The sequence below is a fragment of the Grampus griseus genome (assembly GCF_964374135.1).
Source record: "Grampus griseus genome assembly, chromosome: 20".
Taxonomy (NCBI): Eukaryota; Metazoa; Chordata; class Mammalia; order Artiodactyla; family Delphinidae; genus Grampus; species Grampus griseus.
In genome coordinates this window covers 27,367,276-27,385,140 of record NC_139014.1, presented here as the reverse complement: position 1 = coordinate 27,385,140, position 17,865 = coordinate 27,367,276, and the positions used below count along the sequence as shown (strand labels likewise).

The 17,865-nt window shown below is 41.9% G+C and overlaps 1 protein-coding gene across 1 annotated transcript; it reads left to right on the top strand.

The window, feature by feature from the left end:
• Positions 1-2,694: 2,694 nt before the first annotated feature.
• On the top strand, positions 2,695-4,193 carry LOC309838314 (CCHC-type zinc finger nucleic acid binding protein-like). The gene has a single exon (XM_082679385.1). The coding sequence runs from the start codon at positions 2,800-2,802 to the stop codon at positions 3,331-3,333; it is 534 nt and encodes a 177-aa protein (XP_082535511.1). The 5' UTR covers positions 2,695-2,799; the 3' UTR covers positions 3,334-4,193.
• Positions 4,194-17,865: the final 13,672 nt, after the last annotated feature.

Sequence of the window (17,865 nt, the reverse complement as noted above, 5' to 3'; positions counted from 1 at the left end):
AGATAGTTTAGATTGGATTTCTGTCACGACTGAAAGTATCTTAGCTAATATAGCTATCTCTGTGTATGCCATGTTTATCTTTTTCTTCTGTGATTCATAACATTCATAGATCCAGTGTTCTTCCTCATTATACATACATATATTTATAAATTGAAGTATAATTGATTACAATGTTGTGTTTCTTCTTACTCATATTTGAGTGAGGATAAGTCTAGATCAGCAAACTACAGCCCGTGAGCCGTATCTGGCCAGCCACCTGTTTTGTTTTTACAGCCCACAAGCTAAAAATGGTTTTTACTTTTTCTTTTTTTGGCTGCATTGCGTCTTCGTTGCTGCGCGCGGGCTTTCTCTACTTGCGGCAAGTGGGGGCTACTCTTCGTTGCGGTGCGTGGGCTTCTCATTGCGGTGGCTTCTCTTGTCACGGAGCACGGGATCTAGGTGTGCGGGCTTCAGTAGTTGAAGCACGCGGGCTCAGTAGTTGTGGCACACGGGCTTAGTTGCTCCGCAGCATGTGGGATCTTCCTGGACCAGGGCTCGAACCTGTGTCCCCTGCATTAGCAGGCGGATTCTTAACCACTGCGCCAACAGGGAAGTCCCTGGTTTTTACATTTTTAAAAAATGATTACAGTTTAAAATAGTTATATAAGTACCTGCATAATAGCCTTGATTGTGTCTCTTGGCCCACAAAGCCTAAAATGTTTACTTATCTGGCCCTATAAGAAAAACCTTGCCAACCTCTGATTTGGAAAGACTTCATAATCGACTAAAAATATTATGCATTTATTTTCCTTGGGTTTCTCTATTTACCCAGCTGCTCTTAGAGTCCTTCATTATGTGGGTTTAAATAATAAGTTCAGAGTGTCAGCTTCCTGCACAGGGTTGAGAGAAAGTTAGAGTCATGGTCATCTTATCTAGAAGTTTGTCTTGGTAGATCTTTACCTATTGTTTGTTCAAATTGCTGTTCCTGGTAATAGTTTTTTGGTATCTGAATTTTTGGCCTGGCTTCTGCTTTAGGTACAGGTGTATGGCTGTCTCCCTGGCTGTGTTGTAAGTTGAGTTGCCTCATGGGGTCAGTTGTCCCTAAAAATAAGAAAACTTCTCCCAGCATTGAGATGAGCTACCTGCTTTAATGAGATGTACAGTCAGGGAAAGACCTCTCCACAGGTTCTTCTGTTTTCATGGCCTCCTTTTGTTCTCTAAACTATGTGCAACTGCCTTCGGGTGCTATTGATCTGTAGTGTCAAAAGCAATTCCAAGTATTCAATAGAAATGGCCCCATCCTTCCAAAAAACAGCTTTTTCTAGGAGATCTTATTTCTCTGATTAGTGGGGATCCGCTAGGATTCCCTCTACTCAGTTTTCATGATACTGCACTTGTCTCTTGGAAATGATACATATGGGTTTTAGTCTTACCTTGAGTCCCAGGTGACCATTATCCAGCAGAAATGATTGTGGTGTGTATCTATGTCTCCCCTCCATTGTTTCAACAGTTATGTATATTTTCATCATTGATATTAATTTTCCTTTCATTATTTAAATCAATTGCATGGAGATAGAGGAGTTGGTGTCTATTTCTTTCACTCACATTCAATCATTGGAGGACAACAAAAACTCACTAAAGACAGAAAGCTTTGGCAGATTACCAGCTGGGACCCCAAAAAGGCACAGTTCATGTCCCAGCAGTAAAGTCATGAACGACATGGACACAATATGAACTGATTCTTAGGAGAATGAATGAGAAATCCGGAGAAAAGGCATTATTGATTGGCTCCACTAATGCCAGGTGAAAGGTCCAGAGCTAAGAAGGATTAGCACCTCGTCCTAAATAGCCCATGATGCTTTCTTTTCCGCATAGGTAGCAATGATGGATCAAGGACACGTCCTGGATGACAAGACAGATGAAAAACAGAAGTAAAAGAATCTACTGGCATTTGTTCCAGCCAGGGTACTTGTACAGAGAACTTGACAGTACTCGAGTTATCACCTTCTGTCCACGGTGCTGCTGTACAGTAACTTGTACTGCACAGCAGGCTAGGGGGATGCTCCTGATGAAATATGTTCCAATGACCTCTGGGAGTTCCATTTAAGAGAACCATACACCTTAAGGATAACTGGGATATTCCACGTCAGAATAAGCTTGTATCACACTGACCTTGAAGCAGGACAAACTTTAAATAAAGACTGCTGAGAGACGTAGGATACGTGAGAAGAGCCACGATTAGGAATGAGCTTGCCTGGAAGTCAACTTCCAGAATAGCAGACTGAGGAGCTCAGTGAACTCACTTTCCCACAAAAACAATAAAAATGCGGGCAAAACAATGAAAATCAACCATTTTAGAACTTTGGAAACCAATCAAAGCCACAGAAAAACTGAAAATCATCTATCCAAGCAAAACAACTGAAGTTTGGTTACAAAATGGGATCTGTGATATTTTAACTTATGAATGGAATACTATTCCCATTCACCCTCCCTCCCCAGCTCAGTTTCACGGTAGCCACAAAAAGCCAGCAGTCTCACAGCCAATGGAGAGGACTGACCTCTTGCGGAGCTCAGTTAAAAGCAACATCCCCAGAGCACAGTCAATATTTTGTCTGAGCTTGCAGCTCCCTGGAAAATCTCTATTCTTAGGTAGTTTTGACTATTTGATTTGACTCAGAGTTCAGCTGAGCAGAAAAAAAATACTCTGCGAGGCGAGGACCCTGAAAATAAACAGCCGCTGCCTCGCGAGCCGCCTTCTCGGCCTGCGTCCGAGTCTCCGCCGCTGCGGGCCCCTCCGACGCCGAAGATCTGGCTGCAGCCATGAGCAGTAATGAATGCTTCAAGTGTGGACGATCTGGCCACTGGGCCCGGGAATGCCCCACTGGTGGGGGCCGTGGTCGTGGAATGAGAAGCCGTGGCAGAGGTGGTTTTACCTCGGATAGAGGTTTCCAGTTTGTTTCCTCATCGCTTCCAGACATCTGTTACCGCTGTGGTGAGTCTGGTCACCTTGCCAAGGATTGTGATCTGCAGGAGGATGCCTGCTATAACTGCGGCCGGGGAGGTCACATTGCCAAGGACTGCAAGGAGCCCAAGCGGGAGCGAGAGCAGTGCTGCTACAACTGCGGCAAACCCGGCCACCTGGCCCGCGACTGTGACCACGCAGACGAGCAGAAGTGCTATTCTTGCGGAGAGTTCGGACACATTCAGAAAGACTGCACCAAAGTGAAGTGCTATAGGTGTGGCGAGACTGGTCATGTAGCCATCAACTGCAGCAAGACGAGTGAAGTCAACTGTTACCGCTGTGGCGAGTCAGGGCACCTTGCCCGGGAGTGCACGATCGAGGCCACGGCTTAATTACTGTCCTCTGTCGCCCCTCCTTTTCTGATTGAATCCTCTTCACTGGCCAAAGGTTGGCAGATAGAGGCTACTCCCAGGCCAGTGAGCTTTACTTGCCGTGTAAAAGGAGGAAAGGGGTGGAAAAAAACCGACTTCCTGCATTTAACTACAAAAAAAAGTTTATGTTTAGTTTGGTAGAGGTGTTACGTATAATGCTTTGTTAAAGAACCCCCTTTCCGCGCCACTGGTGAATAGGGATTGATGAATGGGAAGAGTTGAGTCAGACCAGTAAGCCCATTCTGGGTTTCTCGAATATGTTCCCATGTAGGAGGTAAAAACCAATCCTGGAAGTGTCCATGAGCTCTTCCATAAATAACTTTAATTTTAGCGTAATGACTGCCTTGGATTGTCTGACCTCAGTAGCTGTTAAATAACATCAAGTAACATCTGTATCAGGCCCTACATAGGACATACAGTTGACTGGGAGTAAACAAAATAAAAACCAAACATGCGTGTTAACGGCTGTGCGAGAAAACTTGGAATAAAAGCCTGAACAGGAACAACTTCCCCGCAGCGTTGATGCTGGGTAAACAGATGGCGATGGCAAAGGTGTAGAACACATTTTTTCAAAGACTAAATCTAAAACCCAGAGTAAACATCTATGCTCAGAGCTAGCGTAATTTGGAGCTATTCAGGAATTGCAGAGAAATGCATTTTCACAGAAATCAAGATGTTATTTTTGTATACTATATCACTTAGACAACTGTGTTTCATTTGCTGTAATCAGTTTTTAAAAGTCAGATGGAAAAAGCAACTGAAGTCCTAGAAAATAGAAATGTAATTTTAAACTATCCAATAAAGCTGGAGGAGGAAGGGGAGTTTGACTAAAGTTCTTTCTGTTTGTTTCAGATTTTCATTAATGTATATAGTGCAAAATGCCATATTAAACAGGGGAATGTGGAGGACTGAAAAAAAAAAAAAAAAAAATACTCTGCTCCCAGGGCATTATCAAAACAATAGCCATCTGCTGGCAACGTAGGAGTTGCCTAAGGCTATGCTTTCAGTTGGGGTTAGCGAGAGACAGGCTGGGAATCTGAGTACACCTTGGAGAACTAGATAACCAGAAGGAGCTCTGAAAATCTCTAGCATATTCCAGCAGTTCTAAGAGGCTGTTTGAATGCACAACGCTTTGCACATGCACAGGAGAGACAAGGGAAGGGAGAAGGTCCTAGTTACTCATTTCTGGCTGACTTTAAGGCTCTTTGCAAACAGAAAGTGAAAGCTAAGGCTGTCTGGCAAACTGCCTAAAGTTTGAAGGCACACCTTCTCACACAGATTCCCTTGGCAAAGCTGGAAGCCATAAAGATATCCATAGTGGGACTTCCCTGGTGGTACAGTGGTTAAGAACCCGCCTGCCAATGCAGGGGACTCGGGTTTGAACCCTGGTCCAGGAAGATCCCACATGCCGCAGAGCAACTGAGCCCATGTGCCACAACTACTGAGCCCATGTGCCACAACTACTGAGCCCACGTGCCACAACTATTGAAGCCCGGGCACCCTAGAGACTTAGAGCCTGTGCTCTGTAGCAAGAGAAGCCACCGCAATGAGAAGCCCGTGCACCACAACTAGAGAAAGCCCACGCGCAGCAACGAACATCAATGCAGCCATAAATAAATAAATAAATAAATTTATTTTTTAAAAAAAGAAAAAGATATCCACAGTAAAGGATACCCCCTGCTCCTAATGAACTTTAATCTTTTCTTCATAAGTTTAAGGAATGGGTAACAGGATCTAGAACTCCATTCCCAAGAAGTGTGAGAAGAGGGAACTTATTCCTCTGGACAAATTAGACAGTGAAATGGGGAAAGTGATATAATAGTGTGATCCTGTGAGGGTTACCAAGTGACCCTGGCACTGAGGCTGGGCCACAACTCCTGAACCTGAGAATCAAATATACAGGAGGAAAGTGAAGATCTCATTGGCCTTTGCCATCCTCTAATCTACCATGAAAATCTACCCTATAGTCAGCTGGGGGTATCAAGAAAAGCAGGGAGACAAGGGGCTAAGGAAGGGTAGGAATGAACTAAGGATCCTTGGGGATAAGGCCTGGACTATGCACTCCCTTCTCTCCTTAGAATTTTCTTATTTGTCATATATCATCTCTGGAATGGAGACAATAGCCGTGACTGCATGCTCCTGCTTATGTTAGGGCTCACAGAATCATTGGAGCTATCAGAATAAGAATTAGGAGGGGGCTTCCCTGGCGGCGCAGTGGTTGAGAGTCTGCCTGCCGATGCAGGGGACGCGGGTTCGTGCTGCGGTCCGGGAAGATCCCACATGCCGCGGAGTGGCCCGCGTACCGCAGAAAAAAAAAAAAGAATTAGGAGGACAATAGGAAGGTGGGTAATATGTCAATATAGCCTCAGCACAGTCTTGAGCTAGCCTCCTCCCTGGAGTGAAGGTCGATATTCCCTTTTGTATGGTCCAGGATCCCCATTCACCCTCTTCCCCATTCCATCAAAGCCTTTCCTCTTCTGCCTTTTCTGGTTCTGGATTCTTTTCTCTCCTCCTTTATCTGTTCTCTGCAGAATTCTCCCCTACTCACAGCCATCAGTTTGTTCCCACATGTCCCCAGCCATAGTTCCTTAGGGGGACCGGGTGCCAAGATATCTAAGTCCCTGTACAGAGAATACCAATGATGACTACTGAGTTCACCTGAAAGCAGAGCCTAAGACAAAGAACTGAGTGAAGGTAGTTTATTTGGAAGATGATCACAGGAGGGACTGAGGAGAATGAAATAGAGAAGGAAAAGATCATATAAGGGTCATTATCTAGATTGTTGCTGTGGGCAACGGGGGCTCCAGTTATCCAGAGCCTCCTGAGAAACTAGAGAATGCCTCCCAGAACGGTCCATCTGAATGACGGGAGGCTGGATCATCATCCACTCCCATTCCCCTTTGGAGGAATTTGCCCCGGCCTACACTTGTCTATGGGTCTAGCTGATTCCTGTGGCATTGGAGAATGTCCTGGGGCAGAATATGCAAGGTGCACCGTGGATAGTCATGGGCTATCTGGTTAGTTAGTGCTAGATGCATCTGAGCTCACATGGAACTATCCACCACAACTGTTTCTGAAAGCAGAGATGGGTCAAGGGGACCTCACGTGAGAGCCCAGCACGTCTGCCGTAGGCCCTCCTCTGATTTTTAAAACTTTCTCATCAGAAACCACTATTGATGACATAACTTCTAATGGGTGTTTATTTGTGCCACTTCCTTTAGCTGAAGTTCAAATATGAAGTTCCTGGTTGGCAGAGAGGGAGGAAATACACTCCTCCACTAAACCTAGCATAGAGCAACAAGAGGGAAGAAACAGAAAAGAGCTGTAATGGGCTGCCATGTGACTCATGAAGGTCAAGTCATAAATAACTTGGAGTTTCGAGTACTTTCATAAGTTTCAGATAATTTTTCTGCCTAAACCCAGAAATTGGATTTCAGTTTTACTCTGATATTTCTCAAGATAAGATTTCAAGGATCTTATCTATAAATGTTCTATGTCTGAGGTCATGGAATGCTTCCTACATTTGTTTAAAAGATTTCCAGAGCTCTTCGTTGCTACTATTATGGATGGGGAGAAGAAGTCCTGATTTCTATTTTTTTGCAAACAATAAGGCACCTATTGAATTCTCACATGATATATGGACTTTTTGGTTTAGAGATTTTCCTGTTGGGTATGAGTATTCTATGCTTTTGGAGAGTGAATATATTAATTACTAACTTCCCGTCGTTGCCTAGCACCTGAGCCTTTACTCCATATACTTTCCCCAAATATCTTGCTTACCACAATAGCCAACAACTTGGACAGCATGATAACATGCATTGCAACAACAAATATTTTCCTTTTAATGATTATATCATGATTAATTTGGAGGGAAGCAGAAAAGACAAGAGAAAAGGGGGTGGAGTCATCTGAGGCCCTTTAAGGCTGATCTGTGTTGTGAGTAGACCCAAGTGGAGGGTTTGTTCACCCCCTGGACCCACTCTATTATCCACAGTGACATTTTGTAGCTGGTTGTTATACTAGTTCTGTCTACCAGGGGGCATTTGCAAAATAGAATATATATCGTAAAATTATGTTGCAAGATTCACTCTTGCCTAATTGGGGAATGATCCAAAGTTATAAAGTTGACATCTAGTTTCAGAGAGGGTGTGCCCCTTTTGAAGAAACCGGGCCCTTTGTCGATACTTGTGGGTAGACAAGAAAGATATTACATATGGTCAGGATATAAGAGAGATTTCTGTTGTCTACTGTGAACTACAGAGACACAGGTGTCATCTGAGTTCCAGGTCTCAGTACAGGAAGGACTTGATGACCCTGATTTTTCTTAGGATCGTAAGTATGTTCTGTTTGGTTAGGAGTACCTGAGCTCCCCCTTCTCTCTTGGACATTACGTATAATGCTTTGATCCCAAACAGAAAATTTGCTTATTGCCTTACAGAAATCCTCATCCACGCTGAGTGGACAGGAAAGTACCAGCATTGAACTTTTTACTTAGCTCCAGGAAATCAGTAAGAGAACAGACACCTAGATCAACCTTTGCAGACCAGATTGGCGGTTTGTTTGTACGTACTGCTTTTATCATCTTGGCATTTCTGCCATCGCTTTCTTCTGGTAGCCGACTTACTCTCTAGGCAGAGAGAAGGTCTATGGCCCAAGCTAGGCTAATCTTACAACACCTCACCCACAAGGATTAGGCCACCAGAAGCCATGGGCATATGCAGATTCTACCTCCCAGGAATTGCAGACTTGAATGGAGACACATAGAAATAGTTTAGAATGGAGATATCTTATGGCAACATCCTAAAGAGAAGTTCTGTGAGGTGATTGGGCTGCTCTAATTCTAGTTCATTCCAATCTAGAGAGAGCAAACAGGCAAGAGAAAGAAATAAAAGGTATCCAAATTGGAAAGAAAGAAGTAAAACTATCTCTGTTTGCAAATGATATGATCTTATATGTAGAACACCCTACAGAATCCACACACACACGAAAAACTATTAGAGCTAATAAATAATTTTAATAAAATAACAGGATACAAAATAAAGACACAAAAATCAGTTGTATTTCTATACACCAGTTACAAAAAATATAAAAAGGAAATTAAGAAAACAATTCCAAATAAGTCATGGGGATGTAATGTAGAGCATGGTAACTATAGTTAGTAATACTGTATTGCATATTGGCAAGTTGCTGAGAGAATAAATCCTAAAAGTCCAAATCACAATAGCATCAAAACGGATAAAATACTTCAGAATAAATTTAACCAAGGAGGTGTAAGACTTGTATACTGAAACTATAAGACATGGCTGTATGAAATTAAAGACCTAAATAAATGGAAAGATATGCTGTGTAATGGACTGGAAGACAATACTGTTAAGATGTCAGTACTACTCAGAATGATCTACAGATTCAATGCAATCTCTAGCAAATTCTCTTTTTTTTTTCAGAAATAGAAAAAGGCAAGATTATTTTATCTATTCTAAGTTTCCTGATATGATCACACTTAAGAACTACTTTCTAAATCACATAAAGAATCAGTAAAAAACAAATGTTGCTTAAAAATGAATTTATGGGAAACAGTATGGTGGTTTCTCAAAAAATTAAACACAGAATTAGCATATGATCAGCAAGTCCTGGGTATATACCACAAGAACTGAAAACAGGGACTCAAACAGATATATGTACACCCATGTTCACAGCAGCATTATTCACCACAGCCAAAAATTGAAGCAGCCCAAGTGTCCACCCAAAGATAAATGGATAAACAAATGTGGCGTATATAAACAGTGGAATATTACTCAGCTAAAAAGGAATGAAGTTCTGATACATACTACAACATGGATGAACCTTGAAAGCTATGTGAAATAAGCCAGACACAAAAGGAAAAATATTGTATGATTCCAATTATATGAGTTACCTAGAGTAGTTAAATTCGTAGAAACAGAAAGTAGAATAGAGTTTACTAGGGGCTGGGAGAATGGGAGAATACGGAGCTATTGCTTAATGAGTGCAAAGTTTCTGTGTGGGGTGATGAAAAAGTTTTGGAAATAAATAGTGCTAACAGTTGCACAATATTGTGGTTGTAATTAGTGCCGCTGAGTGGTACACTTAAAAATGGTCAAACAGCAACAACAAAAATAGACTACTATTTTTTCCAAGATTTGTGAGCTACTTCAACATCAAATTCCATTTCTTGTTTTTTTTTTTTCTCCCCTTAACATGTAGCAGTCATTTTCTGTATTTAAATTCAAAGGAATTTAACTGATACACGGCCACCACTTTCCCATTCTTTGCTGATTAGGGATCCTGAGTGGTCATTATGTCAGTTCAACCACAGTGGATGGAAAGAATCCATGGGAACTGTGTGTGGCTTCTTGAAAAAAGATGGGAGGAAAATGAGTGACACTTTTGGTCTTTAGGTTTATGAAATTTCATTTAAAAAGAATCTGCATTTGGAATCCTCAGCTTTATGAATTAGGTTGAAAGAGATGCAAGAAGAACCTCTGGCAGAAAGAAGAGCACCTTACAGGAAACTTTAAACAAAGAAACAAACAGCACTTTTTTTTTTTCAGTACGCAGGCCTCTCACTGTTGTGGCCTCTCCCATTGCAGAGCACAGGCTCCAGACGCGCAGGCTCAGCGGCCATGGCTCACGGGCCCAGCCGCTCGGCGGCATGTGGGATCTTCCCAGACCGGGACACGAACCTGTGTCCCCTGCATCGGCAGGCAGACTCTCAACCACTGCACCACCAGGAAAGCCCTACAAACAGCACTTTTTATACAGAGTTGGCAGAGGGTAGACTAGAGGTTATCAGGATGTGAGGGAGGAGAGGGGCCTATCAGAGACAAAGGCTGTGCTCTTTCAGTGAAAGGGAAATATGAAAAAACTTTTACTCAGATATAACAGCCTTGGAAAACAGGCGTTCTATCACATGTTACTATTTCAGGGACACCAGGGATGTTTGGGACCCCAAAAGATTTAACAAACGAGTGGTCAAGTAGTAATCCCAGAAGTAGCTGAATCTTCCCCAGAAAACCCAAAGTTCAGGAAATCATTGAAAAGTATCCTCTGAAATCAACAAACAAAGAACAGGGTTGGTACTCGGGTAAGGTGAGTGAGATACTTAGCATGCACAATTAAAAGGGTGCTCGCTCTTAGGGTCCTACAAGTGTAGGGTGTGTATAAAATAGAACTATTTTCTATGATTCAATCGTAATTTCTGACCTCAAGTCCCCATCCTTGCCAGTTTAAGGCAAACAATTCAATTCAATTCTACCTCAATTCATGTTTAAAATACAGTGTGTTTAGGTTTGTTCCTACTTGGTCCTTTCTTCCCTTTGGAGTTGAAACTCCTGTGAGAGGGAGTGGGAGGGAGGAGAGATTGTCAGTTTCTCAATCTCTACCTGTCTAGTCCTCTGCCAGCTGTTTTTATCTACTTTCTTAATATTTTTTTGCTTTATGATATAGAAATAGATTTTGAGCTTACAAAGAAAAATTTATTGGAATTTCTTGATCGTCCAGTGGTTAGGGCTCTGCACTTCCACTGCGCGGGCATGGGTTTGATCCCTGGTCGGGGAACTAAGATCCTGCATGCTGGGCCATGCAGCCAAAAACAAAACAAAACAAACAAAAATTTATTGACTTTTGTTCCTGACGTTGCACAGTGATGTCTCCACCCTCCACCCCCGTTTTCCCAAAGCTGTGGGAAATTCAGAACTAATTGTAGGTTGTGGAAAAATCTCTTCTGGAAGAAGAAGAAGAAGAAAAAAGATCTGGAGGATAAGGAAATATACAGTAACATCTGAAATTTTATAGCCCATCACTCACACAATGACATATATTACAAGTAGCATGCTTAGATGTGTACAAAGCTGGGCTTAGGATGTATATGAAGCTAAGGGAAACCACAAGTGTTGAGATCTATGAAACAGGAGCCAGACAGCACCACAAATGGTCATGTGTGAGACTGGGTTGGATGCTGGGCTGACAGTGGAAGGCTAGTTCCTTGACTACTCTACCAAGGAGGTGCTGGGTTAAGAGGAATTTTTCAGACCTCAAACTCAAGGAATCATATCTCCCTCTTGGAAGATCCCCACAAGGCAGGAGTTAGAATAATATATTATGAAAATAATTCTATGTTCCTGTAATAGTTTCCTAGGTCTACTGTAGCAAATTACCACAAACTGAATATCTTTAAATGAGAGAAATTTATGCTCTCAAAGTTCTGGAGGCAAGAAGTCCAACGTCAGGGTGTCGACAGGGCCATGATCTCTGTGAAGGCTCTAGGAGGATTCTTCCCTGCCTCTTCCTAGCTTATGGTGGTGGCTGGCAATCCTTGGTGTTCCTTGGTTTGTAGATGCACAACTTCAATCTCAACCTCCGTTGTTATACGGTGTTCTCCTGTCTGTGTCTCTGTCCAAATTTCCTCTTCTTATTATGATAACAGTCATGGATTAGAGCCCACTCTAATCCAGTATGATCTCATTTTGACTTGATTACATCTACAAAGACCTTGGTTCCAAATAAGGTCACATTCTGAAGTACTGGGGGATAGAACTTCAACATATCTTTTGGAGGGACACAATTCAACCTTAATAGTGCCTGAAAGCAGAGAAAAAATATAGGTGGTTCAGTGCTAACATTTTTTAAAAACTAGCTTTATTAAGGTATAATTTATATACTATAAAATGCACCCATTTTAAATACACAGTTCTGTGTGTTTAAACAAGTGTATACACCCATGTAACCACTATCACAACCAGCACAAAAAAGTTCCCTTATCTTTTCGTGCAGTAAATCCCCCTATCCACAGCTCCAGGAACCCACTGATCTGTTTTCTGTCACTATACTTTTATTTTTTTGGCTGCATCAGGTCTTAGTTCTGGAGTGAGGGATCTTTTGTTGTGGTGCACAGGGTTCTCACTATTTGTGGCATGCGGATTTTCTTTTCTCTAGTTGTGGCGCGCAGGCTCTGTAGTTTGCAGCACCCGGCTCTCTAGTTGAGACACAGGTTCTCTAGTTGAGGCGCGTGAGCTCAGTAGTTGTGGCACACGGGCTTAGTTGCCCTGTGGCATGTGGGATCTTAGTTCCCTGACCAGGGATCGAACCCCCATTCCCTGCATTGGAAGGTGGATTCTTTACCACTGGATCACCAGGGAAGTCCCTGTCACTATATTTTATATTTGCCTTTCCTATAGTTACATATAAATGCAAACATACAGTATGTAGCTTTTTGTAAGTGCTTTTTTTTTTTTCTGGCTGTGTTGAGTATTCGTTGCTGCGTGTGGGCTTTCTCTGGTTGCGGCCAGTGGGGGCTACTCTTCCTTGCACTGCATGGGCTTCTCATAGCGGTGGCTTCTCTTGTTGCGGAGCATGGGCTCTAGGTGCACGGGCTTCAGTAGTTGTGGCTCACAGGCTCTAGAGTGCAGGCTCAGTAGTTGTGGCGCACGGGCTTAGTTGTTCTGCGGCATGTGGAATCTTCCCGGACCAGGGCTTGAACCCGTGTCCCCTGCACTGGCAGGCTGATTCTTAACCACTGTGCCACCTGGGAAGCCCTGTAACTGTCTTGTAATAATAACATAATAATCTTGAGATTCATTCATGTGGTCACTTGTATCAATAGTTTGTTGCATTTAATTTCTGAATTTAATTTCATTGTAGGCATATACCACAATTTGTTTATTTATTTGGACATCTGGGTTATTTCCAGCCAGTCCAGGAATGCACACAATGGAACCACAGAACCAGGAAACACAGCTGTAAGGAACTGTGGAGCTGAAGCAGCATCAGCATCCACTGCAGCATACACAATAGCAAACGGCGGCAGAGGCTGTGGATGAAATGTGGGGAATACAAAACTGTAAACTTTGGGACTTCTCTGGTAGTCCAGTGGTTAAGACTCCGAGCTCCCAATGCAGGGGGCCCAGGTTAGATCCCTGGTCAGGGAACTAGATCCCGCATGCCACAACTAAGACCTGGCGCAGCCAAATAAATAAATAAATATTAAACAAAACAAAACAAAACTGTAAACTTTGCTTGGAGATATGCCTTTTATAAATACGTGGAATCATATCCCTAAAGGAAAATGGAGGCCACACCCTAAGACTCTCTTTGGCATTGTGCCAGGAATACAGGAACCAAAGATGAAATGGAAATTCATAGGTTTTAAATATGAGATAAACACAAAGGAAGCAGAAAGAAGATGTAGTAAACCGTCTGTTGCTATTTCTGGCTAACATTAATCCTCCTTTTTTAGGGGTATCCCTCACTTTGTATAGTCTTGCGATTGGCTCACAGAATCAAAGCTATACTGGAGAATCAGGCTCAGAAAACCAACAGAGGCCAAGACCACTCAGGCCTAAGAAGCAGGAGTCACCACAGCTGTCTTTTATCAAGAAGTGTTTACTGACCCTGACATGGCAAGACACTGCCACTGTAGCCCCCTTGTGAGTGAATTCTGGCCATCGTTTTTTCATCACTCACTCAAGACTCAAATTCCTGGGTAGGAACATTTATTTGGTCTTGTGTTCTGACTGCTGGGAAGGGGAAGAGGGTAGGAAGAATTTGCCTCTTTGGTTTCTGTAGTGGGAGGTGAGCTACTTTCTTTCACTATGGAAGAGGTTGGATGATGGATAGAAAAAAAAAAAAGCCCACTAGTCTGGGTCTTTGGAATAACCATTACAAGTTTTCTTCTTTTTTTTGCAGGGAGACTAGTAATTCAGATGCTGTTGTCTAGGAAGTGGAAGTTTATATGCGAGGGCTATATATATATGTGTGTGTGTGTGTGTGTGTGTGTGTGTGTGTGTGTGTACACACACACACACCTATATATGTGTTTTGGTCGCACCACGTGGCATGCGGGATCTTAGTTCCTAGACCAGGGATAAACCCTCGCCCCCTGCAGTGGAAGCATGTAGTGTTAACGACACTGGACTGCCAGGGAATTCCCAGTGTCATGACTTCTTACTGTGGATCTTCTGCCAAGAAGAGAAGATATATTATGTTGACATATTTTCAAGTGTTCTTCTAGAACTCAGGAAAAGTACAGAATTGGGTTGGGACATTCTGCGAGGGGCTGGAAGAACTGCAGTGGGTCTAGTGAAAGATGGATAGAGTTGCAGTTGTCAAAGAAAGAACTCTGACAATAAGCTGGCACCTGAATGAGACTTCTCCAGCTAGAGCCTTGAATAAGGAGAAGTGGTAAAGGGGAAATTTGGGGATGTTAATGCTTCTTTGGGTGTAAAAAAGGAGAGATTCATTGGGGGCACATGAATTTCTCTTCAATATAAGGGCTAAGCATCATTCTGTTACAGTCCAAATGTTACCGTTTTAAAAAATAGCTGGCCTAGTATTATTTGGGTGGTGTCATCCAATAAACTAAATTTGAAAATATAACTGAGCAGGAAATAAGGTGTGACATCTCACGTAGTATATAATGTGGCTTTTGGACTGAAAAGTGAATATTCTGCCTTAATCCATTTCAAAGGCTTCAGAGGCCAGGATCAAAGAAGCATTCATAAAGGCCTTGAGGAGTTAGACTGCTTGTCTTATTTGCTCCAGACCAGTGTCTGGGAGGCTGGCCCAGGATGTGTGGGCAGAATTTGTCTAATACCTTGATCTCCTCCCCTAGAACATCCCAAGGGGTACTCTGTGTTCCAGGAAAAACTAGTACAAAATAGTCAACACAAGACAAATTCTGAACTACTTGCCTACTGGACTTCAAGTCTGACAAGATACTAGAAAACGTTAAAAACAAAACAGAACACATGAAAATTTAAATTGCTTCTTCTAAGGCCAAAAATCTCCATAAATGAAAACAAACTCCAAATGACAAACCAGGAAAAATATTTTCCACCACTTGATAAAGGGTTAGTATTCTTAACACATATATTAGTAAGTAAACCATTCTCTATGGGAAAAAGGAGGAGAAAAACATTAAAAAGCTGCTCATAAAAAATAATAAACAGGGACTTCCCTAGCAGTCCAGTGGTTAGGACTCCAGCTTCCACTGTAAGGGGGCACAGATTCCATCCCTGGTCCGGGAACTAAGATCCTGCATGCTGCGCAGTGTGGCCAAAAAAAAAAACCCACCAAAAAACAAAAGCAACAACAACAAAAATTGTTAATAACGTGAAAAAGTTTTCAACTTCACCAATAATTTTAAAGGAGTAAAAGTGGCTTTTCGGCGACCGTGAAGCTGGGGAGATCCCGGCCTGGAGAAGGATGTCAGATTTCATTGTCCTCCCAGCCCTTCGACCCTCCCTGGAAGCCCCTCAATAAAATGGCTTGGTCTCTCCCCGCCCCCCACATAAATAAATAAACAAAGAAATAAGCAAGTAAGTAAATAAATAAATAAATAAGTGTACAAATGCATGCAGCAATGAAGAAATGTTTTTACCTACTAGAGAGGCAGCAATTAAAAGACCAATACTACCCAGTGAATTTCCAGGTTATGGAAATTAAGCAGTCATGTCCTGTTGGTGCAAATGCAAACTGGTACAGCTTTTTTGCGGGGTTATAAAACAATGCCCATCAACCTTTACGAAGTCTATTCCTTTCTTTTTGGCTGTGCCTTGGAGCTCCCCGACCTGGGAAAGCGTGGAGTCCTAACCACTGGACCAGCAGGGAATTCCCGTGCATTCCTTTTAAAGCATCATTCTTCTACTAGGAATGTATCTTACAGATATATTTATACCAATGGAAAAAGATATATTACAAGGTCGTTCATTACAACATTATAATAGGAATAAAAACCTAAGTTCAATGTGAATGTCCAATTAATAGAAAAAAATCAGTGAATTAGTAAACATTTATCCAGTGGAAGACGCTGGAGCCATTCAAAATAATAAGATCAATATATTTTTACTGCATCGGTGTTCAGCTCAATAAATTATTACAAAGCAATTACACCCATTAACAGCTCAGATGCCCCCTCATGCACCCTCCTAGTCACAAGCAACCTCTCTTGAGGTGACTGCATCCTGATTTCTACCACGATACACTAGTTTTGCCTGTTTTGAACTTTATATGAATGTAATCATAGAGTATATTTTCTTTTGTGTCTGGCTTCTTTGGTTATTATTGTGAGATAGATTCATATTGAATGCTGCTATAGTTTGTTAACTTCTGTTGCTATCTGGTATTTTTATTAAACATACCAAAATTTATCTGTTCTACAACTTAGTTGTCTCTAGTTTTGAGTTATTATGAATAATGTTCTATGAATGTTTCTTTTATATATTTTCTACATATGCCTACATTTCTGTTGGATATACACCCAGGAGTAAAACTACTGTGTGTCTTTGTGTATATTATTATTTTGGTAGTTGCTACCAAATAGTTTTCCAACATGGTTGTGCCACCATCAGTGTATGAGAGTTTCAGTGGCTTAGATAAAAAATTCGGAAGTATATTTATTAAGCTTAACAACAGCTACATCTGCGGAGTGGGATTAGGGAAGAATGGAGGGTTGTATAGTTTATACATTTAAGTACTTGTGGGTTTTTTTTAATAACAGCGTTATTTCTTTTTAAAAAACGAATAATATTTTTCTTCTTTTCCATATTCCATTGATTTTGTAATTTAAAAAAGTAAAGTAAAATATAAGGACAGAGATCTGGTGCAAAGAAATGGAAAAGACAGGCTAGTAAGAGTTCAGTGAGTAGCCATCAAATTTAACTTTGAGCTTCCTGACAGTCCAGGCAGGATATATTCTGAGTAATTCAAGGTAAATAGGTGTTCTCAATACTGATAAGATGTGACAAGAGCATGGGGAGCATGATTCATCATGTGTTGCCCGATTAGGCAGTGGCCAGTGTTTTGGCATAGTTGAAGACCGGATTTCAAGAAATAGGGGAGTGGGGTAGGAGGTAGGGTAGGAATAGTGAAAGGTGGAAATGTAGGTTTGGGTTAGATTGTGAAGGGCTTTAAAAGCCAAATCAGGAAGTGTGGACTTTATGATTTGGGCAATGATGAATCATCAGAGGTCTTTAATCAGGGAAGTAAAACCACATATATACATTTAAAAAATATTTATTTTTGACTGCATCGGGTCTTAGTTGCGGCATGCGGGACCTTTCGTTGTGGCCCGTGGGCTCTCTAGTTGTGGTGCGTGGGCTTAGTTGCCCTACAGCATGTGGGATCTTAGTTCTCCAACCAGGGATCGAACCCATGTCCCCTGCACTGCAAGGCAGATTCTTAACCACTGGACCACCAGGGAAGTACCCTAAAACCATGTATTTATACTTTAGAAATATACCCTGGTATCAGTAACCATGTTAACAGTTAGTCAACACCTCACCTTTCTAGTTACTTTCCTGAAGAAATACAGCTTAATACAACCAATGGCACAGGGATCAGGTCTCTGTGGATGGGCAACATCCATACAGTGGACCAACAGACCAACAGGAAAGCAGAGATGAGCCCTTCCAATCTTCAGTCAAGTATTTTTCAAACCAAGAGAAAAAGACTTAGGTTCTCTTCCTCAACAAAAGAATC

Excerpts from the sequence above, each read along its gene's own strand:
- LOC309838314 (XM_082679385.1), top strand. The coding sequence starts at position 2,800 with ATGAGCAGTAATGAATGCTTCAAGTGTGGACGATCTGGCCACTGGGCC.